We start from the raw sequence: 25,539 nt of genomic DNA, 5'->3' as shown, positions 1-25,539 counted from the left end.
AAATGTTCAAAATGGAGACATAGATATTTGTAAAGTACATACGGACCTGAATGTAGCAGATCCGTTGACTAAACCTCTCCCTAGAGCAAAACATGATCAACACCAGAACTCTATGGGTGTTCGATTCATCACAATGTAACTAGATTATTGACTCTAGTGCAAGTGGGAGACTGTTGGAAATATGCCCTAGAGGCAATAATAAAATGGTTATTATTATATTTCCTTGTTCATGATAATTGTCTATTGTTCATGCTATAATTGTGTTATGCGGAAATCGTAATACATGTGTGAACACATAGACCACAACATGTCCCTAGTAAGCCTCTAGTTGACTAGCTCGTTGATCAACAGATAGTCATGGTTTCCTGACTATGGACATTGGATGTCATTGATAACGGGATCACATCATTAGGAGAATGATGTGATGGACAAGACCTAATACTAAGCATAGCGCAAAGATCGTGTAGTTCGTTTGCTAGAGCTTTTCCAATGTCAAGTATCTTTTCCTTAGACCATGAGATCGTGTAACTCCCGGATGCCGTAGGAGTGCTTTGGGTGTACCAAACGTCACAACATAACTGGGTGACTATAAAGGTACACTACAGGTATCTCTGAAAGTGTCTGTTGGGTTGACACGGATCGAGACTGGGATTTGTCACTCCGTATGACGGAGAGGTATCTCTGGGCCCATTCGGTAATGCATCATCATAATGAGCTCAAAGTGATCAATTGTATTTCCTTGTTCATGATAATTGTCTATTGTTCATGCTATAATTGTGTTATCCGGAAATCGTAATACATGTGTGAATACATAGACCACAACATGTCCCTAGTAAGCCTCTAGTTGACTAGCTCGTTGATCAATAGATGGTTACGGTTTCCTGACCATGGACATTGGATGTCGTTGATAACGGGATCACATCATTAGGAGAATGATGTGATGGACAAGACCCAATCCTAAGCATAGCACAAGATCGTGTAGTTCGTCTGCTAAATCTTTTCTAATGTCAAGTATCATTTCCTTAGACCATGAGATTGTGCAACTCCCGGATACCGTAGGAATGCTTTGGGTGTACCAAACGTCACAACGTAACTGGGTGGCTATAAAGGTACACTATAGGTATCTCCGAAAGTGTCTGTTGGGTTGGCACGAATCGAGACTGGGATTTGTCACTCCGTATGACGGAGAGGTATCTCTGGGCCCACTCGGCAATGCATCATCATAATGAGCTCAATGTGACTAAGCAGTTAGTCACGGGATCATGCATTACGGAACGAGTAAAGTGACTTGCCGGTAACGAGATTGAACGAGGTATTGGGATACCGACGATCGAATCTCGGGCAAGTAACATACCGATTGACAAAGGGAATTGTATATGGGATTGATTGAATCCTCGACATCGTGGTTCATCCGATGAGATCATCGTGGAACATGTGGGAGCCAACATGGGTATCCAGATCCCGCTGTTGGTTATTGACCGGAGAGTCGTCTCGGTCATGTCTGCATGTCTCCCGAACCCGTAGGGTCTACACACTTAAGGTTCGGTGACGCTAGGGTTGTAGAGATATTAGTATGCGGTAACCCCAAAGTTGTTTGGAGTCCCGGATGAGATCCCGGACGTCACGAGGAGTTCTGGAATGGTCCGAAGGTGAAGAATTGTATATAGGAAGTCAAGTTTCGGCCACCGGGAAAGTTTCGGGGGTCACCGGTATTGTACCGGGACCACCGGAAGGGTCCCGGGGGTCCACCGGGTGGGGCCACCTATCCCGGAGGGCCCCATGGGCTGAAGTGGGAGGGGACGCCCCTGGTGGGCTGGTGCGCCCCCCTTGGGCCTCCCCTGCGCCTAGGGTTGGAAACCCTAGGGGTGGGGGCGCCCCCCACTTGGCTTGGGGGGAAGCCACCCCTTGGCCGCCGCCCCCCTGGAGATTGGATCTCCCAGGGGCCGGCGCCCCCCGGGCCCCTATATATAGTGGAGGGGAGGGCGGGCAGCCGCACCACAGCCCCTGGCGCCCCCCTCTCCCCTTGCAACACCTCTCCCTCTCGCTTGCGCTTGGCGAAGCCCTGCCGAGATCCCCGCTACTTCCACCACCACGCCGTCGTGCTGCTGGATCTCCATCAACCTCTCCTTCCCCCTTGCTGGATCAAGAAGGAGGAGACGTCGCTGCTCTGTACATGTGTTGAACGCGGAGGTGCCGTCCGTTCGGTGCTCGGTCATCGGTGATTTGGATCACGACGAGTACGACTCCATCAACCCCGTTCACTTGAACGCTTCCGTTCGCGATCTACAAGGGTATGTAGATGCACTCCTCTCTCTCGTTGCTAGATGACTCCATAGATTGATCTTGGTGATGCGTAGAAAATTTTAAATTTCTGCTACGATCCCCAACAGGACATGCCCTCGGATAGGGCACCGAGGCCAGATGGGTTTTCTGGGTTATTTTTTAAGGTTTGCTGGGAGGTCATCGCGCAGGATTTTATGGCAGTGATGAAGGCTCTGTATGATGGCCGTTTTCTCTCTTTCGGAGATCTTAATTCCTCCATTATCACCCTCCTGCCAAAGAAATCTGACTCTCTCGAGGTGAGCGACTTCAGGCCTATAAATCTAATTCATGGGGCTGCCAAGATTTTTGCCAAGGTGCTTGCAGTGCGTGTGGCTCCCTTTCTGCCAGCTCTCATATCTCAGGCACAGACGGCGTTTATCTGCAAGCGCAACATGCATGAGAACTTCAAGTTTGTGCGCAATATGGCTCGTTGGCTACACCAGAAGCGGAAGCAAGCGGTTTTGATGAAGATCGACATATCCAAAGCCTTTGACACTTTATCTTGGGAATTCCTTCTCGAGGTATTGCGGAAAAGAGGCTTTGGTAGAAGATGGTGCTCCTGGATTTGTGGTCTTCTCTCTACTGCATCTTCATCGGTTCTCATCAATGGAGATTTGTGCCAGCCGTTTGCACTAGGTCAGGGGGTTAGGAAAGGTGATTCGTTGTCGCCTACTCTTTTTATCCTTGCCATGGATACGTTACACGGATTATTGCAATGGGCAGTGCAGAACAAGTTGCTTTCTGATCTTGAGTGCAATCCAAGGTTGCCGAGGGCATCTATTTTTGCGGATGATGCAGTCCTGTTCTTCAAGCCGGTGCACTCAGTGTTGGGTAACGTAGTAATTTCAAAAAAATTCCTACGCACACGCAAGATCATGGTGATGCATAGCAACGAGAGGGGAGAGTGTTGTCCACGTACCCTCGTAGACCGACAGCGGAAGCGTTATCACAACGCGGTTGATGTAGTCGAACGTCTTCACGATCCGACCGATCAAGTACCGAACGTACGGCACCTCCGAAGTTCTACACACGTTCAGCTCGATGACGTCCCTCGAACTCCGATCCAGCCGAGTGTTGAGGGAGAGTTTCGTCAGCACGACGGCGTGGTGACGATGATGATGTTCCACCGACGCAGGGCTTCGCCTAAGCTTCGCGACGGTATTATCGAGGTGTAATCTGGTGGAGGGGGGCACCGCACACGGCTAAAATATCGTATATCAAGTGTGTTCTTAGGTGCCCCCCTGCTCCCGTATATAAAGGAGCAAGGGGGAGGCCGGCTGCCTATGGGGCGCGCCAAGGAGAGGGGGGGAGTCCTCCTCCTAGTAGGAGTAGGACTCCCCTTTCCTAGTCCTACTAGGAAAAGAAGGGGGGAAGGAAAGAGAGGGAGAGGGAGAGGGAAAGGGGGCTGCGCCCCCCTCTCCTAGTCCAACTAGGACTCCTCTGGGAGGGGGCGCACCACCTCCTGGCTGCTGCCCTCTCTCTCCCCTCAAGGCCCACTAAGGCCCAATACTTCCCCGGGGGGTTCCGGTAACCCTCCGGCACTCCGGTTTAATCCGAAACTTCTCCGGAACACTTCCGGTGTCCGAATATAGTCGTCCAATATATCAATCTTTACGTCTCGATCATTTCGAGACTCCTCGTCATGTCCGTGATCACATCCGGGACTCCGAACAACCTTCGGTACATCAAATCACATAAACTCATAATATAACTGTCATCGTAACTTTAAGCGTGCGGACCCTTTGGGTTCGAGAACAATGTAGACATGACCGAGACACCTCTCCGGTCAATAACCAATAGCGGGACCTGGATGCCCATATTGGCTCCCACATATTCTACGAAGATCTTTATCGGTCAGACCGCATAACAACATACGTTGTTCCCTTTGTCATCGGTATGTTACTTGCCCGAGATTCGATCGTCGGTATCTCGATACCTAGTTCAATCTCGTTACCGGCAAGTCTCTTTACTCGTTCCGTAATACATCATCCCGTAACTAACTCATTAGTCACAATGCTTGCAAGGCTTATAGTGATGTGCATTACCGAGTGGGCCCAGAGATACCTCTTCGACAATCGGAGTGACAAATCCTAATCTCGAAATACGCCAACCCAACAAGTACCTTTGGAGACACCTGTAGAGCACCTTTATAATCACCCAGTTACGTTGTGACGTTTGGTAGCACACAAAGTGTTCCTCCGGTAAACGGGAGTTGCATAATCTCATAGTCATAGGAACATGTATAAGTCATGAAGAAAGCAACAGCAACATACTAAACGATCGGGTGCTAAGCTAACGTAATGGGTCATGTCAATCACGTCATTCTCCTAATGAGGTGATCCCGTTAATCAAATGACAACTCATGTCTATGGCTAGGAAACATAACCATCTTTGATTAACGAACTAGTCAAGTAGAGGCATACTAGTGACACTTTGTTTGTCTATGTATTCACACATGTATTATGTTTCCGGTTAATACAATTCTAGCATGAATAATAAACATTTATCATGATATAAGGAAATATATAATACTTTATTATTGCCTCTAGGGCATATTTCCTTCAGTCTCCCACTTGCACTAGAGTCAATAATCTAGTCCACATCGCCATCTGATTTAACATCAATAATTCACATCACCATGTGATTAACACCCATAGTTCACATCTCTATGTGACCAACACTCAAAGGGTTTACTAGAGTCAATAATCTAGTTCACATCGCTATGTGATTAACACCCAAAGAGTACTAAGGTGTGATCATGTTTTGATTGTGAGATAATTTTAGTCAACGGGTCTGTCACATCCAGATCCGTAAGTATTTTGCAAATTTCTATGTCTATAATGCTCTGCACGGAGCTACTCTAGCTAATTGCTCCCACTTTCAATATGTATCTAGACCGAGACTCAGAGTCATCTAGATTTAGTGTCAAAACTTGCATCGACGTAACCCTTTACGATGAACCTTTTGTCACTTCCATAATCGAGAAACATATCCTTATTCCACTAAGGATAATTTTGACCGCTGTCCAGTGATCTACTCCTAGATCACTATTGTACTCCCTTGACAAAATCAGTGTAGGGTATACAATAGATCTGGTACACAGCATGGCATACTTTATAGAACCTATGGCCAAGGCATAGGGAATGACTTTCATTCTCTTTCTATCTTCTGCCGTGGTCGGGCTTTGAGTCTTACTCAATTTCACACCTTGTAACACAGGCAAGAACTCTTTCTTTGACTGTTCTATTTTGAACTACTTCAAAATCTTGTTAAGGTATGTACTCATTGAAAAAACTTATCAAGCGTTTTGATCTATCTCTATAGATCTTGATGCTCAATATGTAAGCAGCTTCACCGAGGTCTATCTTTGAAAAACTTCTTTCAAACACTCCTTTATGCTTTGCAGAATAATTCTACATTATTTCTGATCAACAATATGTCCTTCACATATACTTATCAGAAATGCTGTAGTGCTCCCACTCACTTTCTTGTAAATACAGGCTTCACCGCAAGTCTGTATAACACTATATTCTTTGATAAACTTATCAAAGTATATATTCCAACTCCGAGATGCTTGCACCAGTCCATAGATGGATCGGTGGAGCTTGCATATTTTGTTAGCACCTATAGGATTGACAAAACCTCCTGGTTGCATCATATACAACTCTTCTTTAATAAATCCATTAAGGAATGCAGTTTTGTTTATCCCTTTGCCATATTTCATAAAATGCGGCAATTGCTAACATGATTCGGACAGACTTAAGCATAGATACGAGTGAGAAACTCTCATCGTAGTCAACATCTTGAACTTGTCGAAAACCTTTTGCGACAATTCTAGCTTTGTAGATAGTTACACTACTATCAGCGTCCGTCTTCCTCTTGAAGATCCATTTAATCTCAATGGCTCGCCGATCATTGGGCAAGTCAATCAAAGTCCATACTTTGTTCTCATATATGGATCTTATCTCAGATTTCATGGCCTCAAGCCATTTTGCGGAATCTGGGCTCACCATCGCTTCTTCATAGTTCGTAGGTTCGCCATGGTCTAGTAACATGACCTCCAGAAGAGGATTACTGTACCACTCTGGTGCGGATCTTACTCTGCTTTACCTACGAGGTTTGGTAGTAACTTGATCTGAAGTTACATGATCATCATCATTAACTTTCTCACTAATTGGTGTAGGAGTCACAGGAACAGATTTCTGTGATGAACTACTTTCCAATAAGGGAGCAGGTACAGTTACCTCATCAAGTTCTACTTTCCTCCCACTCACATCTTTCGAGAGAAACTCCTTCTCTAGAAAGGATCCATACTAAGCAACGAATGTCTTGCCTTCGGATCTGTGATAGAAGGTGTACCCAACTGTCTCCTTTGGGTATCATATGAAGATACATTTCTCCGATTTGGGTTTGAGCTTATCAGGATGAAACTTTTTCACATAAGCATCACAACCCCAAACTTTAAGAAACGACAACTTTGGTTTCTTGCTAAACCACAGTTCATAAGGCGTCGTCTCAACGGATTTTGATGGTGCCCTATTTAACGTGAATGTAGCTGTCTCTAATGCATAACCCCAAAACGATAGTGGTAAATTGGTAAGAGACATCATAGATTGCACTATATCCAATAAAGTACGGTTATGACGTTCGGACACACCATTATGCTGTGGTGTTCCAGGTGGCGTGAGTAGTGAAACTATTTCACTTTGTTTTGACTGAAGGCCAAACTCGTAACTCAAATATTTTACCTCTGCGATCATATCGTAGAAACTTTTATTTTCTTGTTACGATGATTCTCCACTTCACTCTGAAATTCTTTGAACTTTTCAAATGTTTCAGACTTGTGTTTCATCAAGTAGATATACCCATATCTGCTCAAATCATCTGTGAAGGTCAGAAAATAATGATACCTGCTACGAGCCTCAATATTCATCGGACCACATACATCTGTATGTATGATTTCCAACAAATCTGTTGCTCTCTCCATAGTTCCGGAGAACGGCGTTTTAGTCATCTTGCCCATGAGGCACGGTTCGCAAGCATCAAGTGATTCCAAAATCCCATCAGTATGGAGTTTCTTCATGCGCTTTACACCAATATGACCTAAACGGCAGTGCCACAAATAAGTTGCACTATCATTATTAACTTTGCATCTTTTGGCTTCAATATTATGAATATGTGTATCACTGAGATCCAACAAACCATTTTCGTTGGTGTGTATGACCATAAAAGGTTTTTATTCATGTAAACAGAACAACAATTGTTCTCTAACTTAAATGAATAACCGTATTGCAATAAACATGATCAAATCATATTCATGCTCAACGCAAACACCAAATAACACTTATTTAGTTTCAACACTAATCCCGAAAGTATAGGGAGTGTGCGATGATGATCATATCAATCTTGGAACTACTTCCAACACACATCGTCACCTCGCCTTTTACTAGTCTCTGTTTATTCTGCAACTCCGTTTTCGAGTTACTACTCTTTAGCAACTGAACCAGTATCAAATACTGAGGGGTTGCCATAAACACTAGTAAGTACACATCAATAACATGTATATCCAATATACCTTTGTTCACTTTGCCATCCTTCTTATCCACCAAATACTTGGGGCAGTTCCGCCTCCAGTGACCAGTTCCTTTGCAGTAGAAGCACTTAGTCTCAGGCTTAGGACCAGACTTAGGCTTCTTCACTTGAGCAGCAACTTGCTTTCCGTTCTACTTGAAGTTCCCCTTCTATCCCTTTGCCCTTTTCTTGAAACTAGTGGTCTTGTTAACCATCAACACTTGATGTTTTTCTTGATTTCTACCTTCGTCGATTTCAGCATCACGAAGAGCTTGGGAATTACTTTCGTCATCCCTTGCATACTATAGTTCATCACGAAGTTCTACTAACTTGGTGATGGTGACTAGAGAATTCTGTCAATCACTATTTTATCTGGAAGATTAACTCCCACTTGATTCAAGCGATTGTAGTACCCAGACAATCTGAGCACATGCTCACTAGTTGAGCGATTCTCCTCCATCTTTTAGCTATAGAACTTGTTGGAGACTTCATATCTCTCAACTCGGGTATTTGCTTGAAATATTAACTTCAACTCCTGGAACATCTCATATGGTCCATGACGTTCAAAACGTCTTTGAAGTCCCGATTCTAAGCCGTTAAGCATGGTGCACTAAACTATCAAGTAGTCATCATATTGAGCTAGCCAAACATTCATAACGTCTGCATCTGCTCCTGCAATAGGTCTGTCACCTAGCGGTGCATCATAATTCTTCTGTGCAGCAATGAGGATAATCCTCAGATCACGGATCCAATCCGCATCTTTGCTACTAACATCTTTCAACATAATTTTTCTCTAGGAACATATCAGAAATAAACAGGGAAGCAACAACGCGAGCTATTGATCTACAACATAATTTGCAAAATACTATCAGGACTAAGTTCATGATAAATTTAAGTTCAATTAATCATATTACTTAAGAACTCCCACTTAGATAGACATCTCTCTAATCATCTAAGTGATTACGTGATCCAAAGCAACTAAACCATGACCGATTAACACGTGAGATGGAGTAGTTTCAATGGTGAACATCACTATGTTGATCATATCTACTATATGATTCACGCTCGACCTTTCGGTCTCTGTGTTCCGAGGCCATATCTGTACATATGCTAGGCTCGTCAAGTTTAACCTGAGTATTCCGCGTGTGCAACTATTTTGCACCCGTTGTATTTGAACGTAGAGCCTATCACACCCGATTAACACGTGGTGTCTCAGCACGAAGAACTTTTGCAACGGTGCATACTCAGGGAGAACACTTTTATCTTGAAATTTTAGTGAGAGATCATCTTATAATGCTACCGTCAATCAAAGCAAGATAAGATGCATAAAGGATTAACATCACATGCAATCAATATAAGTGATATGATATGGCCATCATCATCTTGTGCTTGTGATCTCCATCTCCGAAGCACCATCATGATCACCATCGTCACCGGCTCGACACCTTGATCTCCATCGTAGTATCGTTGTCGTCTCGCCAACTTATTGCTTTTACGACTATCGCTACCGCTTAGTGATAAAGTAAAACTATTACATGGCGATTGCATCTCATACAATAAAGCGACAACCATATGGCTCCTGCCAGTTGCCGATAACTCGATTACAAAACATGATCATCTCATACAACACATTATATCACATCATGTCTTGACCATATCACATCACAGCATGCCCTGCAAAAACAAGTTAGACATCCTCTACTTTGTTGTTGCAAGTTTTACGTGGCTGCTACGGGCTTAGCAAGAACCGTTCTTACCTACGCATCAAAACCACAACGATAGTTTGTCAAGTTGGTGCTGTTTTAACCTTCGCAAGGACCGGGCGTAGCCACACTCGGTTCAACTAAAGTGAGAGAGACAGACACCCGCTAGTCACCTTTAAGCAACGAGTGCTCCGAACGGTGAAACCAGTCTCGCGTAAGCGTACGCGTAATGTCGGTCCGGGCCGCTTCATCTCACAATACCGCTGAACCAAAGTATGACATGCTGGTAAGCAGTATGACTTATATCGCCCACAACTCACTTGTGTTCTACTCGTGCATAGCATCAACGCATAAAACCAGGCTCTGATACCACTGTTGGGGAACGTAGTAATTTCAAAAAATTTCCTACGCACACGCAAGATCATGGTGATGCATAGCAACGAGAGGGGAGAGTGTTATCCACGTACCCTCGTAGACCGACAGCGGAAGCGTTATCACAACGCGGTTGATGTAGTCGAACGTCTTCACGATCCGACCGATCAAGTACCGAACGTACGGCACCTCCGAAGTTCTACACACGTTCAGCTCGATGACGTCCCTCGAACTCCGATCCAGCCGAGTGTTGAGGGAGAGTTTCGTCAGCACGACGGCGTGGTGACGATGATGATGTTCCACCGACGCAGGGCTTCGCCTAAGCACCGCGACGGTATTATCGAGGTGTAATCTGGTGGAGGGGGGCACCGCACACGGCTAAAATATCGTATATCAAGTGTGTTCATAGGTGCCCCCCTGCCCCCGTATATAAAGGAGCAAGGGGGAGGCCGGCTGCCTATGGGGCGCGCCAAGGAGAGGGGGGGAGTCCTCCTCCTAGTAGGAGTAGGACTCCCCTTTCCTAGTCCTACTAGGAAAAGAAGGGGGGAAGGAAAGAGAGGGAGAGGGAGAGGGAAAGGGGGCTGCGCCCCCCTCTCCTAGTCCAACTAGGACTCCTCTGGGAGGGGGCGCACCACCTCCTGGCTGCTGCCCTCTCTCTCCCCTCAAGGCCCACTAAGGCCCAATACTTCCCCGGGGGGTTCCGGTAACCCTCCGGCACTCCGGTTTAATCCGAAACTTCTCCGGAACACTTCCGGTGTCCGAATATAGTCGTCCAATATATCAATCTTTACGTCTCGACCATTTCGAGACTCCTCGTCATGTCCGTGATCACATCCGGGACTCCGAACAACCTTCGGTACATCAAATCATATAAACTCATAATAAAACTGTCATCATAACTTTAAGCGTGCGGACCCTTTGGGTTCGAGAACTATGTAGACATGACCGAGACACCTCTCCGGTCAATAACCAATAGCGGGACCTGGATGCCCATATTGGCTCCTACATATTCTACGAAGATCTTTATCGGTCAGACCGCATAACAACATACGTTGTTCCCTTTGTCATCGGTATGTTACTTGCCCGAGATTCGATCGTCGGTATCTCGATACCTAGTTCAATCTCGTTACCGGCAAGTCTCTTTACTCGTTCCGTAATACATCATCCCGCAACTAACTCATTAGTCACAATGCTTGCAAGGCTTATAGTGATGTGTATTACTGAGTGGGCCCAGAGATACCTCTTCGACAATCGGAGTGACAAATCCTAATCTCGAAATACGCCAACCCAACAAGTACCTTTGGAGACACCTGTAGAGCACCTTTATAATCACCCAGTTACGTTGTGACGTTTGGTAGCACACAAAGTGTTCCTCCGGTAAACGGGAGTTGCATAATCTCATAGTCATAGGAACATGTATAAGTCATGAAGAAAGCAACAGCAACATACTAAACGATCGGGTGCTAAGCTAACGTAATGGGTCATGTCAATCACGTCATTCTCCTAATGAGGTGATCCCGTTAATCAAATGACAACTCATGTCTATGGCTAGGAAACATAACCATCTTTGATTAACGAACTAGTCAAGTAGAGGCATACTAGTGACACTTTGTTTGTCTATGTATTCACACATGTATTATGTTTCCGGTTAATACAATTCTAGCATGAATAATAAACATTTATCATGATATAAGGAAATATATAATACTTTATTATTGCCTCTAGGGCATATTTCCTTCACTCAGACCTACAGATCATATCTAGTATTTTGAAGCTGTTTGAAGAGGCCACGGGGTTGAAGATCAATATGCAAAAGAGTACGGTCACGACCATTCGCTGTGATGATGTGGTGGCTGAGGCGGTGGAGGAGCACTTTCAGTGCAGGAGACAGCAATTCCCTATCCAATACCTGGGCTTACCACTGTCCATCTACAGATTGCAACGCCATGATCTTCTACCTCTCATCGATAAAGTCTCCGCAAAAATGAAAGGTTGGAAGCCGAGGATGCTCGCCGCTGCGGGCCGTCTAACTCTCACGAGATCAGTGCTCATGGCCTTGCCTATCCACCTGATGGCTGTGCTTCCTTTGCCGACGTGGGCCATAAAAATCATTAACAGGCGCTGCCGGGGTTTTGTTTGGAAGGGTGAGGAGGAGATCAATGGGGGCCATTGTCTCATGCCTTGGTCAAGAGTTTGTTTACCTTTGGAGGCTGGAGGGCTCGGCATTATTAATCTCAAGTGGTTCGGCTTGGCACTCAGATGCAAATGGCCGTGGTTACAATGGGACGCAAAGGAGAGACCGTGGCAACATACCCCTGATTCCACAGAGAAGGACGTTCAGGCCATGTTCAATGCGGCCTGCTGCATCAGTCTGGGTGACGGTGAACCCGCGCGGTTTTGGACTGACAACTGGCTCCCGGATGGCCGTTCTATTGCTGCTATGGCTCCAGCATTGTTCTCCTTTGTTAGGGACAAAGGGAGATCGGTGAGAGAGGCTTTGCAAGGCCAGACCTGGATCAGAGATATCTCAGGAGGTTTAACTCTTATAGCCATGGCCCAATACCTGCGGGTTTGGGAGAATGTCCAGGACACATCGCTGACTATGGGAACCAGAGACCGGGCGATCTGGAAATTGTCGCACGATCAACAGTTCTCTGTTAAGAGTGCTTATCACTTGTTCTTCCTCGGGAACACTAGCTTTGCTTGCTACAAGCCGATCTGGAAATCCAAGGCGCCACCGCGTTGCAAGTTTTTCATGTGGCTGGCTGTCCACCGTAGATGTCTGACAGCTGACAACCTGGAGCGGAGGAACTGGCCATCCAATGGCATCTGTCCTCTTTGCGCTTCTGAGCCTGAGTCCTACTCACATCTCTTTGTGCACTGCAATTTCACCAAGCTAGTCTGGCTTCGTTTTAAGGCACGGACGAGGGCTGATTTCCTGATCCCTGATGTTACCTTCAACTCTACAGAAGAGTGGTGGTTGAAGGCAAGGGCGACGATCCCGAAGCCAATGCGGAGGAACTTCGACACGATTGTCATTCTTCTTCACTGGAGGATTTGGAAGGAAAGGAACGCGAGGATCTTTGATAATGTGGCAAGTTCTGCTGACAAGATTCGGGACCTGATCCTGAAGGATATCGGCGTCTGGAGGGCCGCGGGTTGTATTAGCGATTTGGTGGCATGAGCTTGGGCTCTTTGTTGATCGTGTGTTTTTTCGGTGGGACACGCGGTGAGGTGGTTGTACTTTTGCGGTCGCAGCTCTAGCTCTCCTAGACTGTAACCCTTTGTACTCTTTCTTTCCCTTTCTAATAAGTAGTCCCACATCGGTCCATTAGCGAATCTCAGCAATTGAAAATGTTTCGCAAGTTGTCATGAGCATCAGGAGGCCACCACGGGAACGAACAGAGAATGAGAAGAGGGAGGTGCCAATTTCGCAAAAAAAGAAGAAGGGGTGCCTTGCAGGCAGCACCATCATTTGGATTAGCATCAATCAGATTTGGAAAAAATAAATTCTTGAGGCAGCATTAATATGAGGAGGATAATGGGCGACTTGCCATACCATGCTGAATGAACAAGGCGTATATTAAAGGGAAAGCATGTCCCATAACGTAAAGGAAAAACCAAAAAAAAAGTCACGAATGAGTCAAAAGTAACCACATGAATAATTAGAATTTTATTGTGCATGCTTTTTCTTTGTTGTTTTATCAAAGATTGCGGGTTCAATTCCCGTCGTTCGCCCATCGCATTATTGCAAATTCCAAAAATGCAATTTTCCATATATCCTCCCCGACACCAACTTCTCACTTGGACGAGATGAGGTTTTTCTAGGTGTTTACAATGTGAGCCAAAAAAAAAGATAACAGCAAAGTTTGCACATTTCTCTTACCACATCCCGTATAGCGCGCTTTCTACGTTATGTTTTTTAGTAGGACAATGCGTAGATTTTTTTCTCCCGTTACAACGCACGGGCATGTTTGCTAGTATTGTTTAAAAATTCCTTTGTCACTGGTCCGACAGTTCAAGATCACAAAAATTAGTAAAGCAAATTTTAGAAAAAAAAGAAACATTGGCACTTGTTTTAGAACAAGACCTGGCGGAAGCGTATTTGTAGCACCAGGGTGCTCCACACCCCTATATGAACATTAAATCAAAAAAAAAATTGAGAAATTTGAAAAAACAAATATGAGATTTTGGGATATCAAACCTGGGTTCCCAATCTACTCCCGTATGAAATTTCTTGAAAAAAAAACCAGGAAATGTATTTGTGGCAAAAAGACAAAAAATTCTTGCGTATAGAAAAAAACTGTTTGGATGGATTTTTGCTCGGACAGTATTTCCTTTGCCACCGATATGTTTTCTGATATTTTTACACAAAATTTCACATGGGAATACATTGAAAACCCAGGTTTGATATCTTCAAATTTCAGATTTTTTTTGAATTTTTTGGGTTTCTTTTACATTTAATATTCATATAGGGGTGTGGAGCACCCAAGAGCTCCTACCACTATAGGCTGGTTAAGGTAACAATATCAAGTTTCATTAAAAAGAAAAACCTCGACATCACCCCCCTCAAATGACTTGTCTCTTCAGTAAGTCATCAACACAATTCATCGTAGTGCCCAACAACTCGCAAATTCAGTGCCCAGATTTCATTTCCTTTAGGCATATGTAACAGTTACTCCATCCGTCTGAGTTTATTGTGTCTTCCGTACTTTGGGTCAAATTTTGACCATCTATATGACTAACAAAATATAAAATATATGCTACAAAAAGTATACTGTTGACTTTGTATTCAATATCAGTGTAATGTTTGTGACACAGTTTATATTTTAGTAGTTAAATCTATGGTCAAACTTTAACCCAAAATGTGAGGGTGCCTAATAAACCACGACGGAGGGAGTAGCCACAAAAAACAACCAACAGCAACTACAACCACACACTCGCTTTGCACTAGCCAAAAAAAGAAACAGTAATCAACTGAAGGAAGTCCCAGCAGAAAATCCATAATCACAAAGTTACATTGTCCACCAACAGAGGTAGAAATACATCACCATTTGAAACATCAACTTTGGCATAGAACACCACCGTAGGACACATTCATAGTAGTAGTACTTAAAACAAACACTAAAACAGCAAAGCTACTGCAGAACCCCAGGAAGCCCCAAAGCTGTGGCATTCCAAGTTACTTGCTGAATAAATCAACTTCTGGGCTTCTCTGCTGATGAACAAAGCTTTCAATACTGTTAGTCATTTCCCAAAGCAGCAGTTAGTTCTGTGAGCAAAACATTGCAGCAAAATTGGTTTCTTACGTCTCCCCCTGGCTGACCTCCCCTTGCATCAGTAGTATTGTTTCCTTGGGTTGTTCTGCAGGAAATAGCACAACATATGAGACAAAAGTATATAACAAATCATTCATTAAAGAAGGTCATGGCTTGGCTGGGCAGTATACCAGTGGGTTTGGCCTATGGCGGTAGCCTAGCATCATTCGCTTCTTGTATTGCTCGTAGATGTCATCTTCAGATGACACCTCACCAGGTTGGATAGCACCAACACCAAGGTGGTCCTGTTTCACATCTCCAGCCATAATGGGATCTGCACGGCCACTTCTCTCGCTGCCAAGACCCTCACCTGCACAATAAACTACATTTAGCACCTACAACTGAATTGAGTACAATTACCATAGGATTAATTAGGTCACTGAGCAGAAGTGTTCAACAGGGGGGAGGCTAGCAGGAATGCATGCAGACGTAAACTTAACAATTCACCAGCTACCCAAATGGATTATTAGGAATACAGGATTCATTGTTTCATTTGATTTTCTTGTTATAAAAGAGAATCCAACAGGCCAAGTAAGATCCTAATGCCAAACAGGCATTTACTAGAACTGGAGCTTTGGTGTTTAGTTTTCAATTTGAGGACTAACCTTCCCTCCAGCCCATCTTAGACAGAAGCTTGTGCCCAATATTATCGGCCTGAATCTTAGCCTTCTCTGCAGCTTCTTTGGTAGCCTTTTGTGCTGCAGCATCATTACAGCGTGCCATGAACTTCTCGAGTTCTTCTTGTGGAATGAAGTCCCCCATGTGGTGTCCCTTCTTAGGAGGACCTGGAAAGAAAGAAAAGATGAATAGTAAATAAAGTCTCTACAACCTTCCATCAGAGCGACGAACAATAAATGTGAAAAATGTACCCTGAATAAGGCATGGAGGTGGTGGCATTTCGTCTTTTGACTGCCTTGGTGGTCTCTTCCGTTCTTCCTGTGCAGCTTTCTTCATGTAGAATTCCATCAATGCTACTGGATCTGAGGGTGCAGACATACTTTGACCACCTGTAATAACATGAGACAGCATCAACCAACTAAAATTTACAAAACAGAAAAAAGGATCGAACTGCTAGATAAAAGACATATCATCTTCTGAAGAAAACTATAATGTAGGATGACAACAGGATACAGAATTCAGTTGTTCACATAAAGGAACATCATAATATGTCCATTCTATGCATTAGGCCACACGAATACTACAGTACAGAGCATGCCAAAAACTCAGAGAAGAAAATCCGATGACAATTAACTGGCGGAGCAGAACTGCGAACTCAAGAAAACATTACGTAACATGCGTACCCAACCCTGGAATAGTGTGGAAGCAATCAAACCAGACTAGCACGCAAGCTTAAGAAAAGGGAAGTGATCCACAGACACCTCAAGTAACTTACCATGACTAGATGAGCTTCCCTGGGAAGAACTACCTTCATATGCACCATATAAAGCAGAAGCAGGTGTTTGATAGTTAGACCTTTGTTCAAATGAGCTTCTCTGTGCACCAGTATGTGCTATGGAGCTTGCAGTGCTTGAATTAACTGCATTTTACCAAGAACATATGCCATCAGAACTTGCATAGATGATAAGTGATACCAAAAGTAATGATATTGTCTGGCACGAACCAATTTTTGAAGCCTGAGCATCCTTTGTTTGAGCATGCACCTTTTCCTCTTCAGCAAGCCGAGTCTCGTAATATTTGTAGTCTGAACAGTTCTTATCAAACAGAAACCTGCAAATAACCAAAGGTTAAGAGTTTATTATTGCAACAGTTAATGATACAATTTTGATCTCCAAATTTAATGTAAGCATTTTCTTTTTTTTGCGTTGATAAGCAAAGCTACGGCCGTCATACTTGAATGGTGAATCTCCAGGATTCTTCTGGCGTGTAATATCCTCGAACTGTCTCCCATTTTTGGCAACAAAGCTTGCTAATTTGTCAGCAACCTGCCTCACTGTCATATCATTTGGTGGTGCTGAGGCTGCATGTACTTAAGAACTCATTAATATCAAGCGCGTGAACAAGGGAATGCAAATTACTGCAGTAGCAGTAGCGCCATATTTCCAACCCTTTCAATCAACATCCTTCCCAGCCATGTCGATACAGTTAATCTATAAGCTGCAGCCATAAGAAAAACCAAAACCTTCACAACTTTCTGCTGCTAATAGCATTTGGAACATATTACAGGTGCTGAGAACTGATGTCCATATTAGACAAGCTACTAAAGTATGGATGGCTAGGCAAAAGCAGAGTTTCACTGGTAGTGTGCAATGTAAATTGATTTTATTAGTTAAATAATAGGAGTTGGAGCATATTACAGATGCCGAGGACTGATGTCCATATTTGACAAGCTACTAATTTATGCATAGCTAGGCAAAAGCATAGTTTCACTGGTGCTGTGCAATGTAAATTGATTTTATTAGTTCAATAATATCAGTTGGAGCATATTAGATGCTGAGGACTGAAGTCCATATTTGACAAGCTACTAATTTATGCATGGCTAGGCAAAAGCAGAGTTTCACTGGTGTTGTGCAATGTCAATTGATTTTATTATTAGTTAAGTTGACAGGTAAGATTAAAATACTATGATGATTAAAATATCAGATAATCAGTGTATCTTTGTAAGTATTGCAATTCTCAGGTCAAGAGCCAAGAAACAACTGTTTTTTGCACCAACATGTTTAGCTCAGAATAAGTTCATCACATTTGAGACAATCTTGATCACAATTGTGCACATGTGCATATAGAAGATACAACATCTCTAATGTTCAAAAATATTTGTCAAAATTAAAGCCCTTATAGCTACTACCCATGGTAAGGGCATATGATCTCAGAGAGTATTCATAAGAAAGAAATACAGTAATAGCAGCAAATGAAACAAAATGATTACCAACAACCCTAGCTGGGGCAGCAGCTGAGGGAGCATCAATGGACTTGTGCCGCTTTGCATGATCCCCCCTCTCCACACCAGCAACGTCGTCTTCGTCGTCCTCATCGGCTCCAAACTTGACAGGCACAATGGGGATCTTGTTCTTCTTGAGGCTAAAGGCCAGCTTCCCACCCGACAAGACCGAGCCAGCCTTCTTCACCTCGAGCGGCCTTTTGTTTGCCGCAATGACAAGAGGCGTCTTGGGGTTGACAGGCTTGGCCGGCGCAGAGGAGACAGCGCCAGCGGCGGCGGGGGCCACGGGCTTCTCCTTGTCCTGCATCTCCTGCTGCATCTGCTTGAATCTCTCCATGAAGGAGCCGTCGTTGGCGAAGAGGCCCTTATCCATGGCTACACAATCCTTTAAGCTCCAATCAAGACACCACCATGGTGGTCACACAAAAGCTAACAGGTCTACCGAACATATAATCCACCGAAATAAACCCTAGACGCATGCATGCATGCGATCATCCCTATTTATTTACTTCCGGAAGGAGGGGAATCTAGCCTCCCCCTCAGACAAATTCCAACAAATTTATAAATCTACAAGCAACGACCGGCCGATTCAGCCGAAACTTGGCGTGCAAAAAATGGGGGGAAATTCATCGACGGAGATGCGAGGCCTCGAATCGCAGGATCGGATCGGGCGGGAGGGCGGATGGCAAGGGGGAGTTACCTGATCGAGAGAGACCGGACGGGGGAACCAAACCCTAGAAGGAATTTGGTGCGATGGGTGGGGGTGGGGAATCGGGGAGGAGAGAGAATATGACGATGGAATGATGCCGACTCGGCTCCGCGTGGGTGGGAGAGGCAGAGACAAGTCGGGTTCCAGGCCCGGGCCGCCGGCCTGCGTCGGTGCAGCCCAGCAGGCCCAATTTGTAGGCAGGCCGGGGGTCCAAAACGCACCCTCGCCTCGTCTGGAAGCAAACCGAAACCGACCGGCCTTCCCCTCTCGCTCTCGCGTCTCTCGGCGGGCGTTCACTCTCCGGCGACGCCGACCTCCCGTCTCCGGCGACCGGCTGCCGCCCCGCCCTCCCTCTCAACCGGCTCGGCGGTGTTCCATAGCCTGCCATGGTGAGTTCCTTTTCCCCCACCCCCTTCCTTCAGCCTTGCGCACCACTTGCCGCCGAATTTGGTCGGGGCAGCCACTGGGTCCGTGAATCGGCTGAACTGGAAGTGAAGCCCCCTCTTGCTCGCGAGGTACTTGGGTTATACACTGAGAAGTCTTAGATTGGAGAAGTCGGTACATTTCGGGCTGTGAATCTTCCTTCCAACACTAGGTTTTCCATTATCACGCTGCCGGCCATCGTATTGAAGGTGCATTTTGCAGCTTACCGCCATATAATTCAGTTTAGCGTAGCACACGTGCTGCCTCGGCAAATCTCAGACTGTCAGTTGCTTGTGGGTCACTGGGTATGCTGCTGGGTGCAGTTGGGGTTTACAATGCCATGGGGCTGTTGGGACTACATTCCCTACGACGAATTTGGAATTGCGGTGACCTTTTCTTGTACTGTATCTGCAAGCATCTTTATATACTGTAAATAAATGGATGATGTTTAGCTGATTATTTTCCGTATCGTGTTTAGTCGAAGAAGAGGGGCCTTTCCTTGGAGGAGAAGCGGGAGCAAATGCTTCAAATATTTTACGAGAGTCAAGACTTCTATCTGGTAAGATCTTCTGTGGAGATTTCGTTATACTATTCTACCTCAGTATAGCAAGATTAGCTGTTTGCAGTGACTGCTTTTTGTTCGGAAGCAACAAACTCATGGGTTATTTTCTTTCTGGTGCTAATGTGGAAGTTTTAGCTTGAAGATGGACCGACAGGTCTTTTATGTAGTTTAATTATACTTTGGAAAGTTGGTGATTGAAGAAAGCTAGTGATATGCCAGATGCCAAGCTAATTTCTGCAGTTCATTCCTGTTTTCGCTCTATGTATTGATTTTAAACTATCAAATTGTCACCTCCATCTTACATTATGTATTTTGCACAAGAAATCAGTATCTGTTTCCAGCTACTCTTCACCATTAATACCTGAACCTACAACTGTTTATATTAGTGCTAGCAGTATGTATAATACTCCAGAGTTTAGGTTAAAGTTGTAGGTTTAATATGCACATGCAGTGTCATCAATATTACACTGATGGTTAAAGTTTAGGTTAAAGTTGTAGGTTCAATATACACTGATGGAGTACTATATACAACTATATACCAGTGTCATCGTGCTTTGATGAACTGTGTTCAGTGTACTTAAAGTCTCATTCAGGCATGCCGCCTTTTGGTTTTTGCCTTACAAACACTCATTAATATGTACAGAGTTATTTTTTCTGTGTAGACTGTTCAATATGTTTTGGTGTTTCATAAATCTCTAACTCTCTTTGCCCTTTCAGCTTAAAGAGCTTGAGAAGATGGGTCCTAAAAAAGGAGTGATCAGCCAGTCTGTTAAGGATGTTGTGCAAAGCCTGGTGGATGATGATCTTGTCTTGAGAGACAAAATAGGAACTTCTGTAAGTTCTTCTGCTTATCAGTTATTGTAGAATTTCTGCTTATATGTTTGTGTAGCATGAATGGGAAAAGAATAATTGTCTTCACACTTCCCGGTCATGTAGCTATTTGCATATAGGATATGCATTAAGTTGATCTATCTTTAATTCACAAAAGGTTTATTGACTTATCATGTTCTTCAATGATTTAGTTAAGATAATACGTTCTTCAAGATATTGTGCATGAGTCGAACATACTGTAACTTTGCATGTTGTGTGCATCACAAAGAGAGGGCATGCCAATTGTTTGTTTAACTTACATTATCATCCATGTGCCTCTAGTTTCTAGTTTCTGAACTTATTAGTATCCTTGCAGGTGTACTTTTGGAGTCTTCCCAGTTGTGCCGGAAATCAGGTATTGCTATGATAAAGTGAACTCTGCTCTTCTTTCATTGCATAATGTCATTATTAAACTTTGACTTTGCATGTATGTATGGTTGGACTTTCACGACAACCGACAACGCATAATGATACGAATTAAGTCCATCACCTGTAACTTCTTAAGAGCGACTTATAACAGTGGTGCAGAGTAGAAAAATCTCAATAAATTAGTACTCTTTCTAGTACACTTTCGTATCCTTGTTGATCATTAGATGTTAGAATAGAGATTCAGGCTGATCCTCTTCTTTGAATTTGTTTTTAGCTGAGGACTACCTACAACAAGCTGGAGTCTGATCTTTCAAACTCTAAAAAACGTTACATGGAGCTTCTTGAGCAGAGAGATGACTTGAAAAGAGGCAGGGAAGACACTGTAAGTTGTTCTCCATCTCCTCTATTGAGCTGTGCAAGAAGGATGTAGATCAACTCGTGTACATTCCTCTAGGATGAGAGAGAAGACGCTTTGGAGGAGCTGAAGGCTGTAGAGCTACGCCATAAGAAGTTAAAGGTTCATTTACATCTGTTCATCTCTTAATTAGTTCTTATCAGTGCCATGTGCTGCTCAACAAATTCTGTACTCATTTCAGGAAGAACTAGCTGCCTATGCTGATAGTGATCCATCTGCACTAGAGGCGATGAGTATGAGATCCATCATTCCTCATTTTACCATGGGCGTTGGCACTTGGACATCTATTATTGTTTTGATACATCACTCTGACCATGTTTCCATGCAAACATCCCATTTCATCTAAGTTCTTGCAGTAAATTACTTTATTCTAAACTGTATGGTGATGATTGCAGAGGATGCTACTGAGGTTGCCCATTCGGCAGCTAACAGATGGACAGGTACTAGTAATTCCACTTGTCAACTTCGTGAGAAGTTCATATGCTTTCGGCTTGCCTATCATCACTTCGGCTAATATCATGTTGAATGAAACTTCAGACAACATCTTCACTTTGCAACAATGGTGTTCAACTACATTCCCGCAAGCAAAAGAACAGCTTGAACACATGTACAAGGAGGTATGTTTTCTGCCCTTCTTGGGTCGATATACGATTGAAATTTGGAAAATAGAGAGATGGCATGCTGTTACTTGACTTCTTGGGTCGATGTACGATTGGAACCAATGATTCATAAGCATTGCTTGAAGCTTGGAAGAATCAACAGTTTGTAGTTAGTAGAATGCTTGAAGCTTGGAAGAATCAACAGTTTGTAGTTAGTAGAATGCTGCTTGGACATTTTCATTGGTACAGTACAGAGTGGATTGACATGGTTCTGGGCAAGTGCAACAATAACTATTGATGAGCATAAAAACATTCAAATGGATGAAACCATAAATATAGCAAACTTAAGATCACCCGCCTCATTGATATTACTATATTAGCAAGTAAATTATCATGCATGTACAGTAAACCTTTATTATCCTTCAAGTCCTTGCTAGCCACAGCTAGATCTTTTTTGCCGGTCAGCCAATATATTTCTTCTTGTTAACTACCTACACAACGTTCTGGCACTCTTTCTTTTCGTAAAGTAATATTACTAAGAGTGTAACATGATGGTTATGCTGATTATGTAAGGCTGCGGTACATGAACACGCTAGAATTTGCTGTATGCTTGCCATTTGGGCTCTAGATCAGGGGCGTAGACACCTGAGAAGAGGAACGGGGCAGCCTCCATTGCACTGGTGTCACTGTCATCTACTCCCTCTGTCCCATAATATAAGAGCGTTTTTTACACTACATTAGTGTCAAAAATGCTCTTATATTATGGGACGGAGGGAGTACTAATTAATACTCCCTCCGATCCAAAGCAAGTGTCGCAGTTTTGAACTAAGCTTAGTTCAACCTTAATTCAAAGCTGTGACACTTACTATGGATCAGAGGGAGTATTAAGTATCACATATTTACAAAGGAATTTGCTCTTGGCCATTGGGTCAGCTGACCCCAATAACCCGATAGCTAACTTTGGATCAGCTCTATAACTATGAGCCAATAAACCATGTCCATCTGTTATTTGTTCTTGCAGCTTATCTCTCCTATAATAACATAACAAACTTATGACTGCCATCAGGCATAAAAAAGGCTGCGACTACCCATCTTCATGGACTAGATGTGGCTTGTGCCATGTATCTTTTATCCATGGAGTAGTGGATCTACGTGAGGCATTGTGTTTAGACCCCTCAAAGCTGCTTGCCCACTTAATTGTGAAGCCCTTTTGTCCAGTAGAGCTCCTTCACCGTATGTGTTCAGCTTGCTCGATTTAAGTGTTTAAGAAACTAAGAGTAAAATGGCATGCCTTGCTCCCGGGCATAATCAAATAGGACACCAGAATTCAGAAGCTCCTGCCATCCTTTTACTAGTTTGTGCTTGCTAGGAGATAGAAACATGTGTATAAAGAATTGAATTGAATGTTTCGAAGGTGAAGATAGAGTAGTTTTGATTGATTGATTTGATTGATGTCGCACGTAACAACTACTAATAAAGTTTGAGATTTTTCTTCATCTTGGGGAGAAGCGTGGGCTTGTTTGCATCCTCAGCAATCCATATCATCATGTCCTCGACAAGACGATTTTATTTCAGAAACCGGTTCTGCTTTCTTCTGATGTGTATTGTCGTGAAATTTCAGGTGGGCATAACTGAAGACTTTGAGTATCTGCAGTAATGCTCGACAGCCTGCATATGCCCTATTGCATCATCGTGTGCAGTCTCCCTCAGCACGTGGTGTTGGATCTAGAGTAGTTCACCCAAAATTGGTGAGAATCACCCGTACCGTCGGCTATTTAACATTTGAGCAGATGATGCCATTATTGCACATGTTCTGTTATGTAGAGGTGAGATGCCTTGCCTATCATTGTCGTCAGGAGAGAATGTTCACTACGTTAAAACGGTGCTACAAGATGAATTTGGCACATGCATTTAAGAGATTAGCAATCTGACGAGGAAGAAAAAGAAGGATCTGAAATAAGAAGAGACTTGTATGACACGTAACTAACGCCACCTTGCGAAAGGTAGAACGGCACAGGCCTCTCTTATATTCTAGTATAATGGAGGACGTTCCCGAATAGAAATAGGCCTTTCTCTCCAATATTCTTTCGCACCCTGGCCGCAAGAATCTGAATTTTGTCTTTTGCGTTGTTGTCATGTTTGCTCGGTTACTAGTTTTCTAAGGCTACATTAGGAGTAGTATTCTACGTTAGGAGGGAGTACCTCCTAGAAAAAAAAACCGTTATCCATTGTTGTGACCATTTGAGGCTTAGTTTTGCTAAGGCACGTGAGGGCTTAGTTTGTTGTTGCTGTTGTAAGCTATGGTCTAAGCGGCCGTGGAAACCGAAAGCTGGTTCTTCGTAAGCACAGTCATCGTATTTTATATATATGTATAAACAAAATTCTGTTATCAAGTTACAAAGGGGGCAAAAAAGGTGGCTAACCACCCATTTTTGCAGTAATTCGCAGTAATACGAAACAAATACCGGAGCTGTTTTTGACTTTGACCTCGTTGCCCACCATGAATTACTAGTACATCAGGAAGATACTGCACGGTTTTGCAAGCATCGCAGATAGACAAAGACCGTGTCATGATGGAATTTCTGAACATTCAGCGCTTTGACATTTGTTCTCAGAGAACATTCAGTGTCTCGTGCTGAAAATAACACCAGGCTTAATTATTCATTTCGATCCTCTCCTGTGGGGGTGACTTTCTCGCTGGTCTCCATCAAGTGTTAAAACTTAAAAGTTCAGAGAGCAAGTTTCCGCATGAGGGGTTAACAAGCGAATTTCACTGGTTCTTCCCTTAGAAAAAATGACATGCGAATTTTGTACTAATGGAATCTTATAGTAGATTTTCCTATGGTGTCATTTAGACCGTAGGTTGGCAAAAATAAGCTCTGTGATATGAAAAATAGTGGGAACAGTTAGGAAGTACTCCCTCTGTTCACAAATATAAGATGTTTCTGGATATTTCAATATGGACTACATACGGACTGAAATGAGTGAACGAACACAATAAAACGTTTCTATATACATCTGATTCAGAACGAAGTTAGAACATCTTATATTTGTGAACGGAGTGAGTAATTTCCTAGCCGTGTGGTAGTTGGTTCATATATAATTTTGCCTCATGTCAGTTTTTCTAAAGAAGGCGTGGCTTGGGTATAGTCTATACAACCACATGTTAGCAGGGTTTTGGTTCCTTCTCGGTCTCATGAAAAAGAGCACTGTCATTGTAAGATTGCAGACAAACTGTACTACAGAGGTTGCTAGCTTGAAACGTACGCCTTCCGTGCAATCCAGCCTATTCATATGTTGCAACCATACTGAGTACAACCTTGAACCTTGCTTTCATTCAGCCTATTCATATGTTGCAACCATACTGAGTACAACCTTGAACCTTGCTTTCATTCAGCCTATTCATA

At 43.6% G+C, this 25,539-nt stretch overlaps 2 protein-coding genes across 4 annotated transcripts; one reads left to right on the top strand and one right to left on the bottom strand.

Moving 5' to 3' along the window:
- Positions 1–14,946: 14,946 nt before the first annotated feature.
- On the bottom strand, positions 14,947–19,046 carry LOC123120989 (SURP and G-patch domain-containing protein 1-like protein). Of its 3 annotated transcripts, none has more exons than XM_044540943.1 (9): positions 18,886–19,046; positions 18,174–18,560; positions 17,138–17,264; positions 16,908–17,014; positions 16,680–16,823; positions 16,156–16,293; positions 15,892–16,071; positions 15,418–15,596; positions 14,947–15,332 (listed from the first exon to the last, which is right to left on the bottom strand). In XM_044540943.1, exons 2-9 carry the CDS (start codon positions 18,556–18,558, stop codon positions 15,306–15,308), a joined length of 1,287 nt encoding a protein of 428 aa, XP_044396878.1. In that variant the 5' UTR covers positions 18,559–18,560; positions 18,886–19,046; the 3' UTR covers positions 14,947–15,305. The 3 variants fall into 3 exon arrangements, with proteins under 3 accessions (XP_044396878.1, XP_044396880.1, XP_044396877.1); XM_044540945.1 differs by having other exon boundaries at positions 18,174–18,570; positions 18,886–18,985; XM_044540942.1 differs by having other exon boundaries at positions 14,947–15,186; positions 15,278–15,332; positions 18,174–18,976.
- A 79-nt stretch (positions 19,047–19,125) lies between these two features.
- On the top strand, positions 19,126–24,054 carry LOC123120990 (meiotic nuclear division protein 1 homolog). Its single transcript, XM_044540946.1, has 10 exons — positions 19,126–19,283; positions 19,796–19,876; positions 20,597–20,713; positions 21,066–21,104; positions 21,393–21,500; positions 21,573–21,635; positions 21,715–21,766; positions 21,929–21,973; positions 22,071–22,150; positions 23,754–24,054. The coding sequence occupies exons 1-10, from the start codon at positions 19,281–19,283 to the stop codon at positions 23,787–23,789; spliced, it is 624 nt and encodes a 207-aa protein (XP_044396881.1). The 5' UTR covers positions 19,126–19,280; the 3' UTR covers positions 23,790–24,054.
- Positions 24,055–25,539: the final 1,485 nt, after the last annotated feature.

The sequence above is a fragment of the Triticum aestivum genome, chromosome 5D, assembly GCF_018294505.1.
Source record: "Triticum aestivum cultivar Chinese Spring chromosome 5D, IWGSC CS RefSeq v2.1, whole genome shotgun sequence".
Lineage (NCBI taxonomy): Eukaryota > Viridiplantae > Streptophyta > Magnoliopsida > Poales > Poaceae > Triticum > Triticum aestivum.
The sequence above is the reverse complement of the archived record's forward strand: the minus strand, read 5'-3'. Positions and strand labels throughout refer to the sequence as shown.

What these genes read in the sequence shown, in the direction of transcription:
- LOC123120989 (XM_044540943.1), bottom strand. Translation starts at nt 18,558, where the DNA reads ATGGATAAGGGCCTCTTCGCCAACGACGGCTCCTTCATGGAGAGATTC. An exon ending in ACCTCCATGCCTTATTCAGG is followed by an intron (nt 16,072 to 16,155) that starts GTACATTTTTCA and finishes CTTTCTTTCCAG; the next exon opens with GTCCTCCTAAGAAGGGACAC. An exon ending in GCCATAGGCCAAACCCACTG is followed by an intron (nt 15,333 to 15,417) that starts GTATACTGCCCA and finishes TATTTCCTGCAG; the next exon opens with AACAACCCAAGGAAACAATA.
- LOC123120990 (XM_044540946.1), top strand. An exon ending in GAGACAAAATAGGAACTTCT is followed by an intron (nt 20,714 to 21,065) that starts GTAAGTTCTTCT and finishes GTATCCTTGCAG; the next exon opens with GTGTACTTTTGGAGTCTTCC. An exon ending in TACGCCATAAGAAGTTAAAG is followed by an intron (nt 21,636 to 21,714) that starts GTTCATTTACAT and finishes TACTCATTTCAG; the next exon opens with GAAGAACTAGCTGCCTATGC.